Source organism: Nerophis lumbriciformis, linkage group LG21, assembly GCF_033978685.3.
Source record: "Nerophis lumbriciformis linkage group LG21, RoL_Nlum_v2.1, whole genome shotgun sequence".
NCBI lineage: Eukaryota > Metazoa > Chordata > Actinopteri > Syngnathiformes > Syngnathidae > Nerophis > Nerophis lumbriciformis.
Genome location: NC_084568.2, coordinates 27,077,697 through 27,102,500, shown reverse-complemented (window position 1 = coordinate 27,102,500; position 24,804 = coordinate 27,077,697). Strand labels below are relative to the sequence as shown.

General features: G+C 37.7%; 1 protein-coding gene across 1 annotated transcript in view; it reads right to left on the bottom strand.

The window, feature by feature from the left end:
• otoa (otoancorin) overlaps positions 1 to 21,580 on the bottom strand; it is a 53,188-nt gene extending 31,608 nt beyond the window's left edge. Inside the window, exons 1-9 of the mRNA XM_061983508.1 lie at positions 21,494 to 21,580; positions 21,275 to 21,414; positions 13,799 to 13,907; positions 13,503 to 13,724; positions 6,867 to 7,037; positions 5,675 to 5,815; positions 5,556 to 5,605; positions 2,841 to 2,958; positions 1,119 to 1,237 (exon numbers count right to left, since the gene is read on the bottom strand). Coding sequence (XP_061839492.1) covers positions 1,119 to 1,237; positions 2,841 to 2,958; positions 5,556 to 5,605; positions 5,675 to 5,815; positions 6,867 to 7,037; positions 13,503 to 13,724; positions 13,799 to 13,907; positions 21,275 to 21,414; positions 21,494 to 21,559 — 1,136 coding nt within the window. The 5' untranslated portion in view covers positions 21,560 to 21,580. The remainder of the gene's footprint in view (positions 1 to 1,118; positions 1,238 to 2,840; positions 2,959 to 5,555; positions 5,606 to 5,674; positions 5,816 to 6,866; positions 7,038 to 13,502; positions 13,725 to 13,798; positions 13,908 to 21,274; positions 21,415 to 21,493) is intronic.
• Positions 21,581 to 24,804: the final 3,224 nt, after the last annotated feature.

The window sequence follows — 24,804 nt, the reverse complement described above, 5'->3', positions numbered from 1 at the left end:
CCCCCTCCCCCTAAGGGTTGGGTGGGAGGGAGCTTGAGAAGAAGCTGGAGTACGCTTCAATGTGGCCATCAGGGCCATAATCTTGTCAAGCCGGTGGGCCATACAAATGTCTGCGCGGTCACTCACTGGCTGGATCATTTCTGTCAATGGTTTGGTAAGCATTGACCTCAAAGATGCAGAAATAGCAGACAGCCTGCAGGTAAAAGTACATTTATTGGCAAGAGGGAGGTGCACAGGAAGCTGACTAACAATTAGAATGATCCAGCCCTGTATGCAGGGCAGGTTGGCTTATAAATAAGCCTGATTGGCAACAGGTAAAAGGTGTGTCTAGAGTGCCAATCAGAGACAGGTGAGAGAGGCAGCACTCCGGACAGCGGTGCAGTGACCAAAATAAGAACACTGGACAGGAAAAAGCATTGAACACAGGAAAACACAAACATGACTAAACTGTTAGTAGAAGGCCTGGCACTCCACACAGAAAGACCCTGAGCCTGGGGATCGAACCCAGAACCTTCTTATTGTGAGGCACCAGCACTAACCTCCTTTTTTAATGCATTCTAAATATTAAATAAACATAAATAAAAGTCCGCTTACAGTGGAGTCAATGGGAGGTCCTCTATTCCGCCCATAACATCCAATAAATAAGTGTCAACAATACTCTATTTACATTTTGTGACTTGAATATTAACCAATAATTAATAATATTGTTATTATAAGCGTTAACATAGACAATCTATTTATAGCGGCGCTGGGATAACATCTTGTGTACCATTTCGACATGATCAACTAGCGAGGTGATTCCTCGCTTCCTTGCGCCATGTAAGTTTATTTTAGATCTTAAATCATGCCTCTCACCTGGAAAGTAGGTGTCTAAGTACGTACTCCGAAAAGTTGGTACACTTTCACAGCCATATAGGATCCAGAAATGGCGATAACGACACGAAAAGACACTTAGCATTGCAAGCAGACTTTTGATTGCATTTATTTAATATTTAGAATGCATAAAAAAAAATAACATCCATCGTCATGTCTCTCATGATTCCGAACAATATGCAAACTTCCAAAAAAGTGCCGTTCCTCTTTAAAGCCGCAGAATGATGTGTGCTTTGTGTTCTTACGGCAGGTGGATCATCAGACTTGTTGGAATTTTACTAAGCTGCTCCTCTGTGATGTTTTTGAAGTAATCTGCTCGTACTTTCCTCAAAGCTGCAAAGTATTTCCAGGCTGCACATCCAATCTAAAAGTACATACAGTATGAATGTTCTCATTCAACTAGGTCATCGGCATCTCAGGGCATTCAATCGATCACAACCGGACTGTGGTTTGTCTTAGAAGACGTTTCGCCTCTCGTCCGAGTAGACTTCATCAGTTCATGCTCATAGACTTAGATTGGTCAGATCTTGTCTGAGATTAACCAAATAGTCCAGTTTCGATTGATTGAATGCCCTGAGAATACAGTACACATTAATAGAAGCGGTTATTCTCATAATTTACTGTACCTATTAATATCAGCAATACTGCTATTTACTTGATATCTGATCTGAAATACAGAACAGTTTAGCTCCATCTTATCTTGCTGACTGTATTGTACCATATGTCCCGGTCAGTAATCTGCATTCTAAGAACTCCGGCTTATTAGTGATTTCCGGATCCCAAAAAAAGGCTGCAGGTTATAGTGTTCTTTCTTTTCGGGCACCAGTACTCTGGAATGCCCTACCAGTAACAGTTAGAGATGCTGCCTCAGTAGAAGCATTTAAGGTTTATCTAAAAACTCATTTATCCACCCTAGCCTTTAAATAGGCACCTTTTTAGACCAGTTGATCTGCCGTTTCTCTTCTGTCTGCCCCACTCTCCTGCATGGAGAGGTTATCAGGTGGCCACAGATCAGTTTCCACGGAGAAGGCGCTAGCTGTTCAAGTCAGGACCCGGGATGGATCGCTCTATGCATCAGTCGGTGATGTCTCTGTGCTGCTGACTTGTCTCCATACAAGAGATCCACTGGTGGCCTCACTATGGACTGGACTCTCACGTTATTAACCGTATCCACTCGGCATCCATTGCACCGGTCATCCAAGGGGACCGTCCCCACATCTGTGGTCCCTTCCAAGGTTTCTTGTTGTTCCCATTGGGTTCAGTTTTTTCTTGCCCTGATGTGGAATTAGAGCTGAGGAAGTCTTTGTGGCTTGTGCAGCCCTTTGAGACATTTGTGATTAAGGGCTATATAAGTAAACTTTGATTGATTGATTGCAGCTGATATCTGTGCTGTCTACGATGCTCTAGTATCGTAGCTGATACCTGTGCTCTCTACGATGCTCTAGTATAGTATTGTAGCTGATACCTGTGCTCTCTACGATGCTCTAGTATAGTATCATAGCTGATACCTGTGCTCTATACAATGCTCTTGTATAGTATCACAGCTGATAACTGTGCTCTCTACGATGCTCTATAGTATGACAGCTGATACATGTGCTCTCTACAATACTGTAGTACAGTATCACAGCTGATACCTGTGCTCTCTACGATACTCTAGTATTGTAGCTGATAACTGTGCTCCTACAATGCTCTAGTATTGTATTGAAGCTTATACCTGTGTTCTCTACGATACAGTAGTATAGTATCGTAGCTGATACCTGTGTTCTCTACGATGCTCTAGTATTGTATTGAAGCTTATACCTGTGTTCTCTACGATACAGTAGTATAGTATCGTAGCTGATACCTGTGTTCTCTACGATGCTCTAGTATTGTATTGCAGCGTATACCTGTGCTCTGCGATGCTTTAGCATAGTATGACAGCTGATACATGTGCTCTCACAATACTGTAGTAATATCACAGCTGATACCTGTGCCTTGGAGAGCCACCATGGTGTCTCGTCTATGGCCTGAGCCATGTCTTGCAGGTCTGTGTCAGCCATTTTGTCAAACATCTTACAGGTAACACCCTGAATGATGGACGTCCTCCTGCAGCGACATAAATACAAAACGTCTTCCAAGACAAACCAAGCAGTCCAATTGCGAACAATTAAACGCCCTGAGTTGACAACGACCTGGATGAATGAGAACCTTCATAGGCACATAAATACAAAACATATGCAAACATTTATTAATGTGTAAGGTCAAGGTTTAAGACATACAAGTGAATTAGCAAAGCAGCTCTGTTAGATAAAACGGCACTGTTATTAAAAAAACACTGTTATTAAAAAACGGTGTGCACTATCATTGAAAACATTATTATTGGAAAACACTATTAGTATGCACTTTAATGGCCAATTTTTAGTGTGCACTATTATTAAAAAACATTATTAGTTTGCAATATTATTGCAAAACACTATCGTTGTGTACTATCAATGTAGAACTACTAGTGTGCACTACTAATGCTTCACTATTAGTAGGGATGGGAATCAAAAACCGGTTCTTGTTCAGAACCGGTTCCCAGTGTGTATCAATTCTTTGGAATCGCTTGCTATTATCGATTCTTTCAGGTGGGGATGATGTCATTACGCAGATCGCAAAATGGCAATGCCCAGGCGTAACAAACACAAACATTTTACATGAAAATTTTGCAACGGTGCTACTTGTAATAATTATACGGCTGCTATTTCATCAAGAGGAGGACATACAATGCTGGAACTTTAGGACACACAGCACGCAATCATTTTAAGGGAAAGTCTCATTTTTACCCGCTCCTATCTAATATCAGCTGCAGTAACGCTAGCATGTTATCTAAATACAACAGATACTAACAAACACCTTTTATCATGTTAGTGCTATTATTTGTTAAATTGAAATGAATGCCTTCTCAGTTAGATGAGCATGATGAGAGACAGAATCTGAGGCAGGCAGCTCCAGTTCACGCCTGCAGCTCATTCTCAAATAGTAGGGCCGGCCTCACTTGGGGGGCGCGGTGCGATGCTATGGGGGTTGCGTGTGACCTCGGAGAACATGCTTGTTTTTGCTGTAACGCGTACGTAGCACTTGGCTTCACTGTAACCACGGTGGGAGATGAGGAAAAAACGCTGTGTTGTTATCTTTCATGTTTAATAGGCTTAAAATAAGATGCAGAGTTATAGTTGTAACAATTTTACAGACAAATTATACTATTTATAATCACGGCGGAGAGTGAGGGGTCGCAAAATATTTTCTTCTTCCTAGGCGGGCGTAACAGAAAATAATTGAGAAGCACTGCTTTTTGTCATTAACTCTTATTAGACATTGTTTTCAAGATATATGTGTCTTCTCGTGTGTAAATGTGTGCTGGTATGACAAAGTCCATCCTTAGTTGTATTCATAGCAGTTTAATTTGTATTTATAATTTATTGTTCTATTTTATTTATACCTGTTCGCATTATGTGATGTGCTATAAGGTATTTCCACTATCTTGTGTACCGTATATGGAGTTCTATTTGTCAAACATATATTTTATGTTTGCTCTGGGGCTAAAGTTCTGTAGATGGATGTCACAGAGCAGCGACTAAGTTTGTGGTCAAAAGTTTGCATTTTCGGTAGGTTGTTCAATTGTAGTCAGAGAAAAGTTGCATGTTTTCCTGGAACCTGTCTCTGTCATTATATTATACAGGTGAAACTCAAATTAGAATATGGCGTAAAAGTCCATTCATGTCAGCAATTAACTTAAAATGTGAAACTAATCTGTGATATTAACTCATTACATGCAAAGAGAAATATGTTTTGATCATTATCATGGCTTACAGTTTCTGAAACCTTGCATTTTCTGAGATTTTCAATTCAAAGTTTTCATAAACCGTAAGCCATAATCATCGAATTATAATCAATAAAGGGTTGACATATCTCACTTTGCATGTAATAGGTTAATATCACATGATAGATACTAAATGTTACATTCTTGTGTAATTTGCACATGATTAAATGAAAACCGATGGATGGATGGATAAATTCTACTGAAGAATATTAATTTCTTATATTTATTTACAAATATAAGTAAGTTACTTTTTTTCTTCTATGCTATGTATGTGACTCTTGAGACCCCACTGTAGGCTTTGTAAGGTCATGTTACCTCTAAATTAAACGAAATGTATGCTTATTCACCTTTTCTTCTCAGTTTCTTTCCAAATAAGAATCGAAAAGAGAACTGTTATAAGGAACCAAATCGTTAAACAGAATCAAAAGCGGAATTGAAACCGAAAAATTCCCATCCCTAGATGGATCGTGTATTAAAAATAGCTGCTTTTAGCACAACTCAAGTCACAGCATGTCGCATGTCAGTGTTGTAATAATGCACATGCACGATTACATGAAAATATTTTATTCTACTTTTTTAGTTTCCTCATAGGTAGAGGAGCTTAAAGCTTGACTTAATGTCTAAATAAGTATGTCCACCTCGCTGTGACGTCACAACGTACAACACCACGTAAACAGAGGCATCCAAAACAGCGTGCAAGCTCACGCCAAAATGCATAAACTTTACCATGATCATCCAACAATTATAAGTCAGAAAAATACCCAATAATCATAAATCCCCTAAAAATGTGCCAATGATAAGCTATTGTTCTCCAGTGAAAAATAATTTGTTGTATTCTTACCAAAAGTGCGACTTACGCCTCTTGAAAAGCTTTGCAGCCAGAAAAGCGGCCTAAGGAAATGAAGCATGTTTAGCATTAGAAATAATCATCATGATAGTAAAATACTTGTGTGTAGCGACCTGTGGGCGGTTTAGACTCTCCGCCTTTAATTGTAGAGAGGAAGTGATGTCTGCTTCCTGCAGAGTTTTCACAGACAAACTGCGCAGCAAAGAACCAGGCAGTCGGCCCACCAGCTCCAAAGCGCTCATCTTCTTCAGCAGCTTTTAAATCAGTTTAAAGGAATGAGAGCCATTATATCAAACACCACAACACGGAGTGGACTGAAATAGTTTTGATTTTTTTTTTAACAATATATATTTTATTTTATCAGGGGTTATAATGTATTAATTATTAATACTGAAGTAATAATTTTCCAATAGTTTCAATACTTTTTTTTTAATGTATTTATTTTATTTTATAACATTTATTTGTTAACTTATTCATTTATTAGTGGTAGTCGTAGTAGTAGTAAATAATAGTTCCGTTACTATTTATTTATTTCTTAAATGTTTTTAGTAGTAGTAGTAATAGTAATTTTTTCATTAAATGATAACAATAATACTTTTTTAATTGTTTTAATTGTTACTTTTTTACGCTATTTTTTTAGTTGATTTTATTAGATGTATTTATTTATTTTAGTAGTAGTAGGAATAGTAGTAGTAAATAATAGTTGATTTTGTATTATTGTTAAGTTATTTGTTTGTTTTAGTAGCAGTGGTATAGTTTTCCAATTGTTTCAAGACATTTTTGCATTCATTTTTTTAATTTTTTTTTTATTTAACTAACTTTATTGAATGTATTTATTTAGTAAAAGCAGTAATACTAGTTCCAATATTGTTTATTTTAATGGCAATAGATAATAGTTCTAATACTATTCATTTATTTAATTAATCTTCAATAATATCAATTAATTAAATACATAACTTTCAAACAGTTCAAATACTTTTTTTTAAAACTTTTTTTTAATTTCTTTATTTATAATGAAGTAGTAACTTTCCAACAGTTCCATAGTTTTTGTACATTTATTTTAACTAAACTATTTAATTTTATTAAATGTAATTATTTTAGTAGTAATAATAGTAGCATATACTAATAGTTAATACTATTTTTTATTTTGAGTAATTATTTATTAGTAAAGTAATAATTACAATACTTTTTTCTTTACATTAATTTTAAAATATTTTATTTCAATTTATTTTATCAACTGTATGTATTTATCAATTTATTTTAGTAGTAGTAATAGTAGTAAATAATACTCGTTCCGATACTAACCCCCTGCAACATAGCCTTCCTCTGAGCCCTCCTCATCCTCTCTGAGACGCTCCTCAGAGTCTCCACGTCTTTCAGCATCTCCAACGCCTTCACACGCCGCAGTACACAGCTCGGCACTCCTTTTATGACTTGACCAAGTTGGAGCAGCTGCTGACTGGAAACCTCCTGACACTTTTACACACAGCAGGAAAAACGCTTGAGAAAAATCACAGTCAATCCCTGCGTTATCTGCAGCTCTTGTGAGCTTTAATAGTGTTCTTCGAGGCAACGTTTTGCATATATATATATATATATATATATATATATATATACACATATGTTTTGCATATATATATATATATATATATATATATATATATATATATATATATTAATTCACTTCATAAGCTGCACATATATATAAGTGAATTAATTAACTCATATGTTTTGCATGTATATATATATATATATATATATATATATATATATATATGCAAAACATAATGAGTTAATTAATTCACTTATATATATATATATATATATATATATGCAAAACATAATGAGTTAATTAATTCACTTATATATGTGCAGCTTATGAAGTGAATTAATTAACTCATAATATGTTTTGCATATATATATATATATATATATATATATATATATATATATATATATATATATATATATATATATGTATATATATATATCCCGGTTGATTCTTTGCATGGAGTGAGAAGAGAAAGTAAAAATGAGTGCTGCAGAGAGATAAAAACAGGAAAAGTCACCTTGACAGTATGGCAGTTGTTAAAAATGTTTTCAAACGGACTGTAGTCAGACCAATGTGGTCTGTAAATGATGCAAGGTGCTCGTCCCCACCAAGATCGGTAATACTACAGTACTTTAGTAATACCGGTATGTATATATATATATATATATATATATATATATATATATATATATATATTGCAATATGCATTTTATTTCGTTTGGAACTTATCAAGTCACGCCGCAGTTAGTGCCAGCATTTTCAATGAGCGCGCTTAAAAAAGTGGGTTTCTTTGTAGATGCACTGGACTGCTTCTATAATGCCCATAAAAAGCGACACATGCTGCATGTTTGAAAACATAAATCACCACAAGTAGGAGCATGATAACATAAATGTGCAGTAAATGAGTGTCTCCGTAGTGAAAGCCGCATTGTACATGCAAAATCCTCATTTAAATAGGGCAGCCTGCACCAGTTATCAATTGTACATGCAGTCTTTGTTGATCACTCTCAACACCCCCTGCTAATAGCACACACTATTTTAGTTTGCGCACGCTCTTTAGAGCGCGTTTATATGGCTCTTAGCACAGTTAATGTACAGTTAACCCCTTAATGTCCTCTGAATTGAGCTCTTATATATGTTACTTTGAATCCAAACAGCCAACTTCCATGTTTTTTTAGACATGTGTTCGTGTAAATGTCAAATTTGAAAAACTAGATGATAATAAAAACAATATCTAAGGAATATGGAATTTATTAAACAGTATTATAAGAAACAGTACCTCTTCAAATAACTATCCAAAGTATTTCATGAATGATGGTAAATAAAATGATAATACTGACGATGTGGCTAATGCCTTCAACAAATTCTTTGTAAGTATTGGACCTGAACTTCCAGAAAAATCCCAGGTCCAGGGACAACAGGTAAACATATGGAGGGATTGTTGGAGAGAAATCCAAATTCTATGTTTTTAAATGCAGGGGGTGAAGAAAAAGTTTTGGATATTGTAAACAAATGTAAGAACAAAATGTCCACTGACTCCAATGACATTAGTATGGCATTGGTGCAAAAGGTCATTACAGGGATATCAAAACCATTAACATATATCTGTAATTTGTCATTTCAAACAGGCGCATTTCCAAATGAAATGAAAATAGCTCAAGTTATACCGCTGTTTAAAACTGGGAGCAAACACCACTTCACAAACTATAGACCCGTTTCTTTACTTCCACAATTCTCAACAATATTAGAAAAACTATTAATAACAAGTTAGATGCATTTATAGAAAAGCATAAATTACTCTTTGACTGTCAATATGAATTTAGATAAAACAGATCTACATCAATGGCAATAATTGAAACAATAGAGTAAATCACAAAGGCCATAGACAAGAAACAATATGCAATGGGAATATTTATTGATCTAAAAAAAGCATTTGACACAATTAACCATGATGTATTAATCAATAAATCGGAAAAGTATGGAATCAGGGGAGTTGTACTAGACTGGCTTAAAAGTTACTTAAATAAAAGACAACAGTTTGTGAAGTTGGGGGATTGCTGTTCATCATGTTTGGACATTGCTTGTGGTGTCCCGCAGGGGTCAGTGTTGGGGCCAAAACTGTTAATTCCTGTATATCAATGATATATGTAAAGTGTCTAGCTTATTGAAATTAGTGTTATTTGCTGATGACACTGATAGTTTTTGTTCAGGGGATGACTTAAATCAATTGCAGGAGGTCATTATGGAATAAATGAGTAAACTAAAAACTTGGTTTGATTATAATAAATTGTCATTAAACCTGACTAAGACTAAGTTAATGCTGTTTAGAAATAGGACAAGTGAAACATGGGTGCAGATACAAATAGATGGGGTGGATACTGAAAGGGTTTTTGAAATAAAATTCCTTAGAGTTACAATTGACTATCAAATTTACTGGAAATCACATATAAAACATGTACAAACTAAGCTATCAAGAAGCCTCTCAGTAATAAATAAAGCAAAGCAGGTTCTGGATCACAAATCACTCCACATTCTCTACTGTTCATTAATCTTACCATATTTAACCTACTGTGTGGAAGTCTGGCGGAATAATTACAAAAACTAATTAAACTCAATAACTATACTTCAGAAAAGAGCTGTACGTATCATCAACAAGGTTGGATATCTGGACCATACTCATTCACTATTCTTACAGTCAAAAATATTGAAATGCAATTATATTATTTTGTATCAAACTGCACAAATAATTTATAAAGCCAAAATCAATAAACTCCCAGGAAGCATTCAAAAATTGTTCAGCACACGAGATGGGGGGTTACAATTTAAGGGGGAATTTTAATTTCAAAATGCTTAGTTATAGAACGACCATTAAAAGTTTTTGTATTTCAATTTGTGGAGTGAAACTATGGAATGGTTTGAATGTGGAGTTAAAGAAATTAAAAACAAGTATAGGCACATGGTATTCCAGAGGTACAGAGATGAAGAAGAGCTTTGATATTGGGTTGTTTGTGTTACAGAAGAGTGTGGGGCTGCCCATTGAGGCAGTGGTGCTGCTGCTGTGGCATGATGCCATATCCATGATCGCTAGTGGTAATGGTGTGGCTATGTATGTGTGTAGTGTGCATATGTATGTATATATTTATAATTTATGTATATACAAGTTCATTAAGTTTGTACAACAGGTAGTTCTAACTCAGAGTAATTTATGGTTTAAAGAAAAGAGGTGGGATTAAATAAGTGTAAACTTCTTCTCACTCCTTTTCAAATATGTAAAAAAAAAAAAAAAAAAAAAGTCCTTTGCTCATTTTGTTTATTTTTTTCGTTTTTATTCTCCATTGTTTTAATTTTGCTTAAATGGCTGTTAAGGCTATACACCGTATTGGATCAGGCTTGCTCTTGTTTTTTTGCATATTTGAAATAAAAATATATCAAATCAAATAAAAAAAATAAAAAAACTGCTGTTGTGGGGGTTCAACTTCTTAGATGTGTCTGTTCATAGTGCCTGACTTCCAGTTAGTTTTCTTGAGACTTGTACTTGTTCATGTACTATGACATTATTCTACGGAATTTTGTGTAGATCTATTAATCCGGTATTTGGGGTTCATTTTGACTTCCTGTTCCTTTTTGGGCATGAATACTGGTTACGGCTGGGGAAAAAAACAATATAAATATATATCGTGATAGACACGTAATCGATATCAATTAAAAATGTTTGATAATTTATTTTCTTCTTTGTCAGGAGAAAACAGAATCTGCGAAGCAAGGTTGGTTGCATGAACAAAGGCACTCGCTCTCTGGTAACCGAGCAACGCAGGAAGTGATCACTGATCAGTTTGAGTGACACGCTAACAGCTAGTCAGGTAACAGTATCAACTATCATTTTGGTTACGCCATCTTGTTGTCTCCCGGTTTATTCTTTGCATGGAGTAAGAAGAGAAAGTAAAAATTAATGCTGCAGAGAGATAAAAACAGGAAAAGCATAACAGAATGGCAGTTTTAAAAATGTTTTAAAACTGACTGTAGTCAGACCAATGTGGTCTGTAAACGATGCAAGGTGCTCGTCCCCACCAAGACCGGTAATATTACACTAGTACTTTAGCTCATACTTGCCAACCCTCCCGAATTTTCCGGGAGACTCCCGAATTTCAGTGCCTCTCCCGAAAATCTCCCGATTTCCAGCCGGACAACTATATTGGGGGCGTGCCTTAAAGGCACTGCCTTTAGCGTCCTCTCTCACCTGAAAAGGAGACTATTATACATGTTTCCGTTATCCATAGGTTTATCTATAACCCATAAAGTAGGCAGGCACGGAGCTATTTCTCAGAGTGTGTTTATTCCAGCAGGCACGTTAATACACTGACACACAACACCCGGATTCCCATCATGCATTGCTTCAAAACTACGGCAAGTTGTAATAGCCAAAATTCCCAGACGGACAAACAATATTGGGGCGTGCCTTAAAGACACTGCCTTTAGCGTCCTCTCACCTGAAAAGGAGACTATTATATATGTCTCCTTTATCCATAAGTTTATCTATAACCCATAACATGGTGGCCGAATGGATATAGTCACTCATGAACGGTCAGAGAAGCACAAGGGGGGACAACGCAGTATTATGGGCCACCTTGCAAGCAACATTCCGTTCTCATTTGCGGATGTTTTCAACAAATCCGTGAAGGATATGTTCCCGGATTCAGAGATCGCTCGCCAGTACTCAAATGGCAGAACAAAAGCTACTCAAATTGTGAAAGGTAAGTGTTATTTTTTTTTTTAAGTAAGCAGCAAGTACAGTACAGTTAGTAGAACAACTCCCCAATCTCCCGAATTCAGAGGTCTCAAGGTTGGCAAGTATGCTTTAGCTGCGCTCGCCCTTTAGAGCACACCTGTAACTTCCTAGCACTAAACCTGCAGAAAATAGTTATTCTCAGGTTTCTGTATGTTCACATTTTCACACTTTGCCCTATTTTGTTACACTTAATTAAGCATTTCTTGTGCATTCCTTATTTTTGCACCTGCATTTTAAGAGTCTAATAAAGTGTTCAATGCGATGTTAGAATTTTACAATTTTGTTTACATTGGTTGAAATGTTTTCAATGGTTGTGTTGACATTTCCTTTCCGCTCTGCCTTCATATCTGAGGGGATTCTAATCAGAGGAAGATTACATTTGAACAGTGGCCGTGCGTTTCTCACCTCGGCCTTCAGTGATGTCCTACTTAGTTCAACTTCACCTCTCAAAAATAATTTATGTCACCACATGGACACGGCTGGAGAAACTATACAAAAACCCACTTGCACGCTACCGTGCATTGAAACCCCTCAACAGTGTACAACAGGGTCTATTTTTCGGCGCATTTTACATTCAATAAACCTGCTTCAGCAATTAAAACATATTAAGATATGTAACTGATATTTAGGGAAAGTACTGTCAAAATGAAAGGAATTGTATAAAACAAATGAAACATGAACAAATTAAGAAATAAAATATTTGTAGCACCCATTTGACGCCATATAAGCCAGTGGTACCGCTCGCAGTTGGTTGAAATGGCAAACCATTCTGGTGTCGGCCAACTTCGTCTAACAAGATGTAGTTTCTCTTAAGTATCCTTCTTGAAAATGGCCTTGCAAATATATATCTGCCACCTAATCAACATTTTGCTCTCCTTCTTTGTGAGTACCGGTGAGTTTTCTGTGGATTTCTATGGCTCGTATGGCTCCGGTGCCACTTCCTGTTTTCACAACTTGTGATTGGATTCTCACTGGGGACTCCCAAGTCAGTATCCAATCACAGTGTAAGGCCAGCGAGAAGGCCTTACTGACAACAATTCGTGATCTTATTGGTTATGGCAATTATCTATCAACTCTATGTGCCTGTTCGCTTACAGTGCACGGATACCTGCATTGTTGATTCTGAAGGCCCAGGGCAAATTTTGTACAGCATGGCAACATAAGCTCGCTGAATTCTGATTGGATGCAAATTCTAACCTACAAACAGCACTGGAAATACTTTTAGATATTTAGGGAAAGTAAATAAAACATTGCTTTTATCTTTAACTATGATCATGATTCCTGGTTACGTTAGGCCAGCAGAGACGGCCCACCACTGCATTTGAAATAAAAATGTTTACAATTTCATATATTTTTCTCCTGATTATTATTTTTGATAGGTCATAAAAATTATCAACAATTATCGATATCAACCGATATAAAACACTTCCATCGTGATACAGTTTTCAGCCGTATCGCCTGGCCCGAGCCTACCTACCAAATTCCGTGTGTTCTCATTTTTTTCTACATTTTCCGAGAGTAACAATTTTGGAGGGCTAACGTGGAGAGCCTTAAAGCACGTCCTTAAATCCTCATAACCAATTCCAATTTACAGAAGCCTCACCTCGTCATCGCCCAGCAGTTTCTTGACGAGAGTTCGTTGCTGCGTCATCCTCCACTGGACGCCAGGCGGCAGGTCTTTGATCACCTGTTTGAGGTCAGCGCTCGCAATGCTGTCCAGTTGTGTGGGAGACAGCAAGCTAACACTGCTGCCAAGCAAGTGCAGAACCTCGTAAGTGGTCCAGTTGGAGTTGGACAAGGCCTTCCTCAAAAGGAGCATCTTGAGCTGCAGTCCAAGTGAGATGATTAAGAAATTAAGAAATAATCATTGCCGTCAACAAATGTAGATTTAAGAGATACCATTGTAGCCTTTGGGTTTTTGCACTCAGAAAACTGAGCCAGGAGTTGCCTGCTGAGTTCAGGGGTCAAGTCGGGTGCGTTGTCATAGTAACACGTCAATGGGCCTAGCCTGTGGTGATACCAAGACAATAAATAGCAGGAAATGCAGAAATGCTTCAATATGATAATAAGCATTCCCTTTCAAATGCTGTAGATTACCAAGTGTACTGTGCATGTGTTGCAGCTAGGGGTGTAACGGTACACAACAATTTCGGTTTGGTACGTACCTCGGTTTAGAGGTCACGGTTCGGTTCATTTTCGGTACAGTAAGAAAACAACAAAATCTACATTTTTTAGTTATTTATTTACCAAATTTGTAAACAATGGCTTTATCCTTTTAACATTGGGAACACTATAATAATTCTGCCCACGTTAATCAACATTAAACTGCCTCGAGTTGTTGCTCAGATTAAATAAAATGACAAAACTTTTCTTCTACATATAAAAAGTGCAACATTAAACAGTTTCAAGTCAACTCATCATGCTTAATTTATTACAGCATTTGGAAAGCCTGTAGTTTATTTTTATTATGTAAATGTTATATTTTTATCAACATGTGATAGCAGGGACCCTGCCATTCAAAACTAGGCTGCTCCATTACTAATGATTAATGTAACTATGGCTGAAAAAAATAGTACAATAGCAATAGGAGAGACTAGTCATCCCTGAACACCATGGAGTTCATGTAGGGTTAATGATGCGGTTACATTATTATATCAACTATCAGAGACAGAAACTCTTCATTTAACATAATGTCCTTTTTTCAACACAGCTCAATCAACACAGAAAAAGGTAAAGTGAAATTACAGGGCTTTGCTGTCCGTAACACACACACACACACATGCACACACACGCACGCACACACGCACACACGCACACACGCACACACACACACACACACACACACACACACACACACACACACACACACGCTGACATTTGTTTCTAGAACGTCAACAGGCTCATAATGATGTTACTAGTTACTAGTAGTTGACTATTATAATTTGGGGAGAGTCCGCGGCTTGATGCTTACCTGCTAAACACCTATCTGCTAACCCCACCGCAGAAGCACTGACTACATGCGCTCTGAATACGCACTGCTGATTGGCTGTTACCACTCTAAATACGCACTGCTGATTGGCTGTTACCGCTCTGGTGAAACCAATCAGATGGTTGTGTGGGTGGGACAATGCTGGGTGCTGCAGAGTACTGGCAGAGACAGAGGCAGAAGAAGCGGAGCAGCTTGTTAAGACTTTAGCTTAGGCGGCTACTTAATATGTTCGTGTGGAAACTCGTTCGGTACACCTCCGAACCGAACCGAAACCCCCGTACCGAAACGGTTCAATACAAATACACGTACCGTCAAAATTAAAGGACAAATGAAATACAGCTTTACCGCTTTAGTAATATGTTTGGGTTTACACATTTATCGTATTTTCCGGACTATAAGGCGCTCTTAAAATCTTTTTTTTCCCCTCAAAACTTGACAGTGCACCTTATAACCCTATGCGCCTAACATACAGAATAATTTTGGTTTTGCTTACCGACCTCGAAGCAATTTTATTTGGTACATGGTGTAATGATAAGTGTGATCAGTAGATGGCAGTCAAACATAAGAGATACGTGTAGACTGCAATATAATGGCAGTCACACACAAGAGATACGTGTAGACTGCAATATGACTCAAGTAAACAACACCAACATTTTATATGTTCCATTGAAAATATAGAACATTACACACGGCGCTCATAAATCTATCAAAATGTTTTAGTACGACTTTGGTAAGCTATGAAGCCGCACTGCTTGATGGATTGTACTGTGCTTCAACATACGAGTATTGTTATGGTGTGTGTATAAGGTAAGACATTATCTAGCGTTTTGTTTCGGAATATTATGCAAAAGCAACTTTTCTTACCATCTGGTACCTGCTGATCTGTATTTGGGATCTGCATAAATCCTGAAAAATTGCGTGAGTCCGCCTTTGTAGTCCGTGCTGACACCATAGTCGATAAGCTTCTTCTTTTTCTCTATCTTCTTGTTATGGGACATTCATCCTCCGCTGTTGCCATTTCTAATATAAAGTAGTGTTCTTACTTATATCTATCAGTAAACTCGCCATGAAAGCACTAAAACATACCGGTGTAGTGAGTTTACATTATTCACCCAAGGAACTTTAGTTATTAGAGAGTTCCGGTCAGACGGTTTTTCACGGGACACATTTCCGGCGTTGTTGTTGTTTCCGTTTGAGGAGATGTTGCTACGTTATTGATTTAAGTAAAGTCTAAATGTCATTACAACAGTTAGCTCCATCTTTTGACACTTCTTCCACTCCCGTCCTTGCACGCTACACCGCGACAACAAAGATGACGGGGAGAAGACGTTGCCGAAGGTGAGCCACGTAAATAAGACCGCCCACAAAACGGCGCATCTGGAAGCGACTGTCAGAAAGCGGCTTGAAGATGATCTGTAAAACATAATCTATACAATATTTTGCCCAAAGAACCACCATTACATGTTATGTAGACCACAAAGAAGTGTTTTCAATTTAGAAAAAAAAAGAATAATATGACTCCTTTAAAGCGCCCTCTAATCCGGTGCGCCTTATATATGAAAAAAGATCAAAAATAGACCATTCATCGGCGGTGCGCCTTATAATCCGGTGCACACTATGGTCCGGAAAATACGATACACAGATATCTAGAGGGCGGTAACTTTCCGAAATATTTTACACAGTATATGCCGCCCCTATTCCTGCTTCGAGGACGTAATGACGTAACTACGTACACACATAGCACAAGCTTTGGGTGTTGTTAGCTAATGATAGCAATTTGAATAGTTATTATTAGCTATCATTGAATGTAAAATTCTGATACAACAACATGACTGCAAATTATTTGTTGCTTCTCTTGGACTGTTTTTGTATGTGTGTCTCTGCGCCTATGTGTTGATGAGACAGGATGAGTGACCGCCGTAAACACCAATCATTTTATTCGGGCTGGTAAAAAAATTTACTACACAAACTTAGCAATTGTTAAAAATATAGACTGTTTTAACACAACTGTGTTCTGTTAAACCACTGATAGTAACACAAGCTAGCCAAGGGTGTTCATGTTTTAATTTTTGTGCTTTAAAAAATGTAACTGTGAGCGAGTTGCAAATCGCACCTTTAAGAAACTTCTCTATGTCTCCAGCTCCAGACTTCATCTGTTTGACTAATTGTCATTACTGCCACAAGTCCTGGAAAAGTATATTACAACTGTGTACCACTGCAGCCCCAACAAACCACATTTTTTGGTCTTGCAGCGCTTGCAGCCCAACAGTGATTGATTCTGTTTGCTTCTTTGATTACTAGATTTGTTAATAAAATACATGAAAGAGTCTTGCAGAAGCAGCCACATCCTGTATGTGACATATAATCCTCGGTCTACGTTGCCGCGACCACCAGCTGCTGCTGTCCGCCTGACAGGGCCAAGGACTAATTTTGACAGCAACAGGTGGCAAAATTATGGCCTAGATTAGGGGTGCCCACACTATTTCTGCAGGCCAGCTACTTTTCAATTGACCAAGTCGAGGGGATCTACCTCATTCATATATATAATTTATTTTTATTTATTTATGAAACAGACGTTTTTGTTAACACGTTTAAGGTGGTTAATGATATTATAATCATGTTCAACACATATAGATTTCTTTCTTTCATGAAGAATATAAGTTGGTGTACTATTACCTGATTCTGATGACTTGCATTGATTGGAATCAGACAGTAGTGCTGATAACGTCCGCTTTTTCAAATGGACGACAAAAAAGTCCTCCTTTCTGTCCAATACCACATGAAAGTGGTTGGTTTTTGGCATCTTTTTGTCCAGCTTCCATACTCGTTTTTATACACTTTACAACAGGGGTGCCCACACTTTTTCTGCAGGCGAGCTACTTTTCAATTGATCAAGTCGTGGGGATCTACCTCATTCATATATATAATTTAGATTTACTTATTTATGAAAGATATGTTTTTGTTAACAAGTTAAAGGTGTTTAATGATAAAGCAAGCATGTTTAACACATATAGTTAACATTGTTAATAAGTTAAAGGTGTTTAATGATAATACAAGCATGTTTAACACATATAGTTAATATTGTTAACAAGTTAAAGGTGTTTAATGATAATGCAAGCATGTTTAACACATATACCGGTAGTTAATATTGTTAATAAGTTAAAGGTGTTTAAAGATAATGCAAGCATGTTTAACACATATAGTTAATATTGTTAATAAGTTAAAGGTGTTTAAAGATAATGCAAGAATGTTTAACACATATAGTTAATATTGTTAATAAGTTAAAGGTGTTTAATGATAATACAAGCATGTTTAACATATATAGTTAATATTGTTAACAAGTTAAAGGTCTTTAAAGTTAATGCAAGCATGTTAACACATATAGTTAATATTGTTAATAAGTTAAAGGTGTTTAAAGATAATGCAAGCATGTATAACACATATAGTTAATATTGTTAATAAGTTAAAGGTGTTTAATGATAATACAAGCATGTTTAACACATATAGATTCCTTTATTTCATGAAGATAAGAATATACGTTGGTGTATTACCTGATTCTGATGACTTGCATTGATAGGAATCAGACAGTAGTGCTGATAACGTCCGCATTTTCAAATGGAGGAGAAAAAAAGTCCTCCTTTCTGTCCAATACCACATAAAAGTGGTTGGTTTTTGGCATCTTATTTGTCCAGTTTCCGTACTTCTTTTTGTACACTTTACAAGAAATACATTGGCGGCAAACACCACAGCTTGCTAGCTTGTGCACGCCAGCTTTCTTAGACTCTTATTTTGTTAGCGCAGGCAGGATGAAGCAGAGCTTTTATTGTGCAACTGTGCAGTCGGTCTTTGGAGTTTTGACGGCAGGTACGGCGCGAGAGTCTGTTGAAATAAAAAGTGTTTCTCGCCTTCCTGTCAGTAATTTTTTCTTAATAATGAGCTAGCAGCAGCCGGCGTCATCTCAGAAGACCCTCAGGGGCCGTGAATGTCAATCAAGTGACGAAAGTGACGTCATTGTGAAGATTTATAATCGCTAGGACTATTTTTTAATGCCTGGCTGGCAATCGACTGACACACACCCCGCCCCGATCGACCGGTTGCTCGCGATCGACGTAATGTGCACCCCTGCTTTACAAGAAATACAGGCGAGCTTTCTGAGACTCTTATTTTGTTAGCACAGGCAGGATGAAGCGGTACCTTTATTGTGAAGACAAGAACTGTGCAGTCGGTCTTTAGAGTTTTGACGGCAGGTACGGCGCGAGCGTCTGTTGAAATAAAAAGTGTTTCTCGCCTTCCTGTTGGTCATTTTTTTCCTAATACTGAGCTCAAAGCAGCCAGCGTCATCTCACAAGACCCTCGGGTGCCGTGAATGTCAATCAAGTGACGTCTTGGTGGAGATTGTTGATTGCTCATTTTTAGGTCTATTTTTTTAATGAATGGCTGGCGAACGTAATGGGCACCCCTGGCCTTGATAAATGATATGTCCTTACAACGATATATGAATATGAAGCATTGTGAATGCATTAATTTTATGTCCTTGACTATCTTTTTTGCATTGTTAAAATCAAATGTGGCCAGGCCATCCGGGAGTTAATTGTTCATATGTCTCTGATGGGCACATCAATCAGTCTGAGAAATAAAAGTTGACACTTTTTAATGTGAACTGTTACCCAGCATCACTTTTGAGCGTCGCAGCCTGTAGAAAATGTATGTAGGATTTGATACATCCCTACTTTGCCGTGAAGAAGGGCAAAGTGCAGGTTTTTGTGCGTACACAAGCTTGATACATTAGGGCCCAGAAGTCTCCCTAGAGCTGTCCGGCTGACTAAACTGAGCGATCGGGGGAGAAAGGCCTGAGTCAGAGAGGTGACCAAGAACCCGATGGTCAGAGCTACAGCATTTCTCTGTGACGAGAGGAGAACCTCACAGAAAAACAACTATCTCTGCAGCAATCCACCAATCAGAAGCCATTTTTAGTGAAAGGTTTGCCAACATGCACCTGAAAGACTCAGACCATGAGAAACAAAATTCTCTGGTCTGTTGAGACAAAGATTGAACACTTTGTCGTGAATGCCAGGGGTCATGTTTGGATGAAACCAGGCGCCGCTTATCACCAGGCCAATACCATCCCTACAGTGAAACATGGTGGTGGCAGCATCATGCTGTGGGGGTGTTTTTCAGCAGCAGGAACTGGGAGACTAGTCAGGGAAAGAGGGAAAGATGAATGCAGTAATGTACAGAGACATTCTGAATGAAAATCTGCTCCAGAGCGCTCTTGAACACAGGTTTATCTTTTAGCTGGACAACAAACCTAGAAACACAGCCAAGATACCAAATTAATGGCTTCAGGATAACTCTTATGTGTCCTTGAGTGTTCCAGCCAGTGCCCACACTTGAATCTCTGGAGAGATTTGAAAATGGCTGTGCACTAACACTTCCTATCTCACCGGATGGAGCTTTAGATGTGCTGCAAAGAGGAATGGACAAAACTGCTCACAGATAGGTGCCCAACTTGTGGCACCATATTCAAAAAGACTTGAGCCTGTATTGCTGCCAAAGGTGCCTAAACGCAAAGGCTGTGAATACTTATGTAATTTCTTTGTTGTTTAAAAAACAAACAAATTGAAAACAATAAAAACTTTTTCACATTGTCATTATGGGTGTTAAAATTTTGAGGACAAAAATGAATATATTAAATTTTTGGACTATAAGCCGCAACTTTTTTCTCACGCTTTGAACCTGCGGCTTATAAAACGATGCGGCTAATTTATGGTTCTTCACTAATCGCCATAATGTTTTATATTCAATAAATAGTTTTCAACAGACACTGAGAATATGTGTTATTGTTTGTGCTATGACACCATCTTTTGGATGAGTTTGCTCATTGCAGTTGTTGCGGGTTGAAACCGTACTCTCTGTAAACCGTCCCTAGCGTTTTTGCTCGAAAGGACTCGTCATTCATCACTCCAAGCAGCGTTTGTAAGTTTTACAGTATAACTAAAACAATTCATACTTAACTAAACTGTCCCATGTGTGATATCTGTAGGAGTAATGTAATCAAGCTAGCGCTGTTAGCAATAGCAAATATGCTACCACGTTTACAAGTGTCTGTGTTAGCATTATTAACTTACAATGGCATTCTTTTTGTATTGTTTCAGTTTGGTAAATTCACCAAAACGTCACCGTGGAGTTATTGAGTCTGTTTCGCTGATTTGAGAGCTAGCCTCCGCAGCTAGTGCGTTCTACAAAATTTTTCGCATCAGTATATATCTGCGGTCCGGTGCGACTAATATATTTAAATATATTTATTTATTCTGCAATTTGGTGGGTGCGGTGTACTCTATAGCCCGGACAGTACAGTATTTTCCAGATGCACTCTAAGAACTCACTGGGTGACATCATCTTCAAGCTCCAATTCTCCTCTGTAACACTCTTTGATTTTTTGCAGCAACTTCTTAGCCAGGCTGGGTTTCATTTCACTCTTTTTCGCCTCTGATGTGAAGTTTGGAGAGCGGAAAATGGCACACATCTAAGTGAAGAATGCCATAAAAAAAAATCATTCAGTTAAAGACAAGATTCTATTCATTTTTCTGTTGTAGTGCATGTACCGTTTCTGGTGTGGAAAAATCAAAGGAAGCTTTTTCTATATCAGATTGCATCGTGTCAGAGAGCATCCATCCCAGCTGAGCGTTGGAACACTTCATCCACACTGTTAGACAAAATAAGACGTATAAGTGTACTTTTTTGGCACCAACCAAATTCCGCCAGTCCTGATTTACGTAAAATCTAACAGTACCATGTTACAGTACATGGTTTAAGCTAGATAGACATCACGCCTTTGGCACTTCCCAATCACTCAAGCAGTACTGAGAGCGGACTCAGCCAACTACCTCGAGGTAATGTGGCAATTTTCAATGCCAAAAAATAAATTGACTCAAAAAACGCACCAACGTAAGTTAAGTACAATAAGGCTCCACTTTTTCAATAATGTGCTAACTTGATGCTAATATACATTGGTTTTGCTATTGACGTGCTACTGAGTAGCATTAGCAATTTTACATGGCTATTTCCACACCTCTAAATTTGGTAATGGAAACTGCAACTAAGATGCACGTTTCTGGTACAGTATATTCATCAGGCACATATGGGGTTGTATTTGCTTGACACATTGTAATGATTTTCTACTTTGTGTATTGACATGGTAGTAGGCTATATGATTTATGCGTAACGTAGTTTTTGCGTAACGTGGGTTGGCTCATAGAATTGCACTGAAAGATGGTGATGTGCGTACATGGAAGAGAATGCAGTGTGTTAGGTTGGATGCAACATGGAGTTATGCTGAATGAAATGGGGCGGTAATATGCTGAATGAAATGTGACGGTAATTTTACTGTTGGCCTTGGCTTGCCATCAAAGTAAGCCTATGCAATATATTATATATTATATATTATTATATGTAAATATTTCGATGGTGGTCCGTGCGGTCAAACTAGACATTTTAGCAGGGTGATGCCAACAATCTGTCCCGACTCCCGACTAAAATATTGCTGCATAACTTTACAAATACATTTAGCTAATCAACATCAGTAAAATGTGGCATAATTACTTGCAAGAAGCATAAATTGCCGTTTGAAGTTCCTTGGTAATTCCTGGGCTGCTGCTCACTGCTCCCCTCCCCTCCCAGGGGGTGAACAAGGGGATGGGTCAAATGCAGAGGAGACATTTCACCACACCTAGTGTGTGTGACAATCATTGGTACTTTAACTTTAACTTAACTTAACTTAACTTAACTTAACTTGGAGTAGGAATCGGCTCAGTATCTGGCAACCTCAGTCCTGGAGAGTGGGAAGGAACCCTAGAATTTTGACCGTGATTGCAGTACCATTTCTGGCCACGTGATAATAACAATACTAATAATGATAATAATAATAGAGAAGACATACAAGTATAATACTGGAAAAAAAGGAAAACCAAAAATGTATAAAAGCAACATTATCAATAATAATATTATCAATAATTATGTTATATTTTTATTCAAATAATAAATTATTTAAAAAAATGCACGAACAACTCTTTAAAAACAATTTTTTTTTTGAAAAACATGACTCGAATTTGAATCGGAATAAATACAATTCTCAATTTGGGTGTGGGCAGCACGGTGGAAGAGGGGTTAGTGCATCTGCCTCACAATACGAAGGTCCTGAGTAGTCTTGGGTTCAATCCCGGGCTCGGGATCTTTCTGTGTGGAGTTTGCATGTTCTCCCCGTGACTGCGTGGGTTCCCTCCGGGTACTCCGGCTTCCTCCCACTTCCAAAGACATGCACCTGGGGATAGGTTGATTGGCAACACTAAATTGGCCCTAGTGTGTGGATGTGAGTGTGAATGTTGTCCGTCTATCTGTGTTGGCCCTGTGATGAGGTGGCGACTTGTCCAGGGTGTACAACGCCTTCCGCCCGATTGTAGCTGAGATAGGCTCCAGCGCCCCCTGCAACCCCAAAGGGAATAAGCGGTAGAAAATGGATGGATGGAATTTGGGTGTTTTTTGTTTTTTTTTAAACCCCTACTGTATTTCTAACCCAGTTTTGTTACCAAAATTACTTCATAATAATGTTGTTGGATGTGCTTAGTGTCAAGATGCTCTTCGGCTTAGCATATTTCATGTATTTGCTAATTCTATTCTAAGAACTCCCTCCTGTTACTTTCAGTCCTGTTATTTGAGTGAATAATCCTCGCCTTAGGAACCGTGTACAAAAATGAAATATAGTTGCCCTGTGGGCATATACACATTTTGAGTAGTTAATTATGTGTATTATCAGATAAGCCTTTAAAAACCTTTATTTTGAGAGTTACAACAAGCAAATAGAACTGGTTAAGTGACTAGTTTCATTTGAAAAAATATTTTGCACATGAAATATGACCTCAGATGTCATGTTTGAATAATGATGCTTACCGAAGGACACAATGAGGAGAGAAAATGCTCCCATGGCAGCCATGATGAAACACCTCCTGTTTGTGATACAAATAGAAAATATCAACAAAATACATTTGTATGACGTTCATTGTTGCTCTTGACTACAGCGACTCCTCCTTTGAGAACTTTCCTAGTTACCGCATCTTCCTAAGGGAGGCTGCAGCACTTTGGAAGAAAACAAGCAAAGAAAAAAGTCCCCATCGTGGACTACATGCACTAAAATCAAACAAAATGTTGTTTTTTAAGGCACATGAGTGCTTAAAATAAAGCACACTACTGATGGAGCAGCCACTTTATCTCCATTTAGGATGACACTCATGACGTCATAAAACAAATAATAATACACATTGTTCAATGTGAAGTCTTTTTATCACAAAAATGAGAAAAGTGACTAAAACACACAAAAAAAGGTAATGTACTCACAGACGTGTCTTTTTGTCCAATAGAGCGTGGAGGATACTTTTGTTTCAAGTCTGCTTCCTTTTGTGTGATGGAGGTGGGAGGTTACGTCAAGTCAGAGCAGGTGCGTGTGTGTGTGTGAGAGAGAGAGCGAGATAAAGAGAGAGTTTCATATTTCAGTTGGAACTCTTATATGTTTTCATAGATGGGATTCATAACTAAATAAAAAAATGGGTGATACTGTAAATGTTTGTACCCATCCAATGAATACATAACACAATACTGAATACAAGTATATGAGCCTGGTTACAGAGGGTTTTAACCCCAAACTACATTTAATCACAGCGGCAAATTCCTACCATTTATGACAACAATTGATACAATGAAAAAGTATGTGTGATTACAGTAAATTTGACAGCTGTAAAAAGTTCTTAGCCTACACTAGCCCCCCTGCATTAAAAGTGGAAAACCAAGTTTACTTTATATGCCTAATTGTGTTTCATTGTATCCATTAAACCAGACCTGGGCAATTATTTTGACTCAGAGGCCA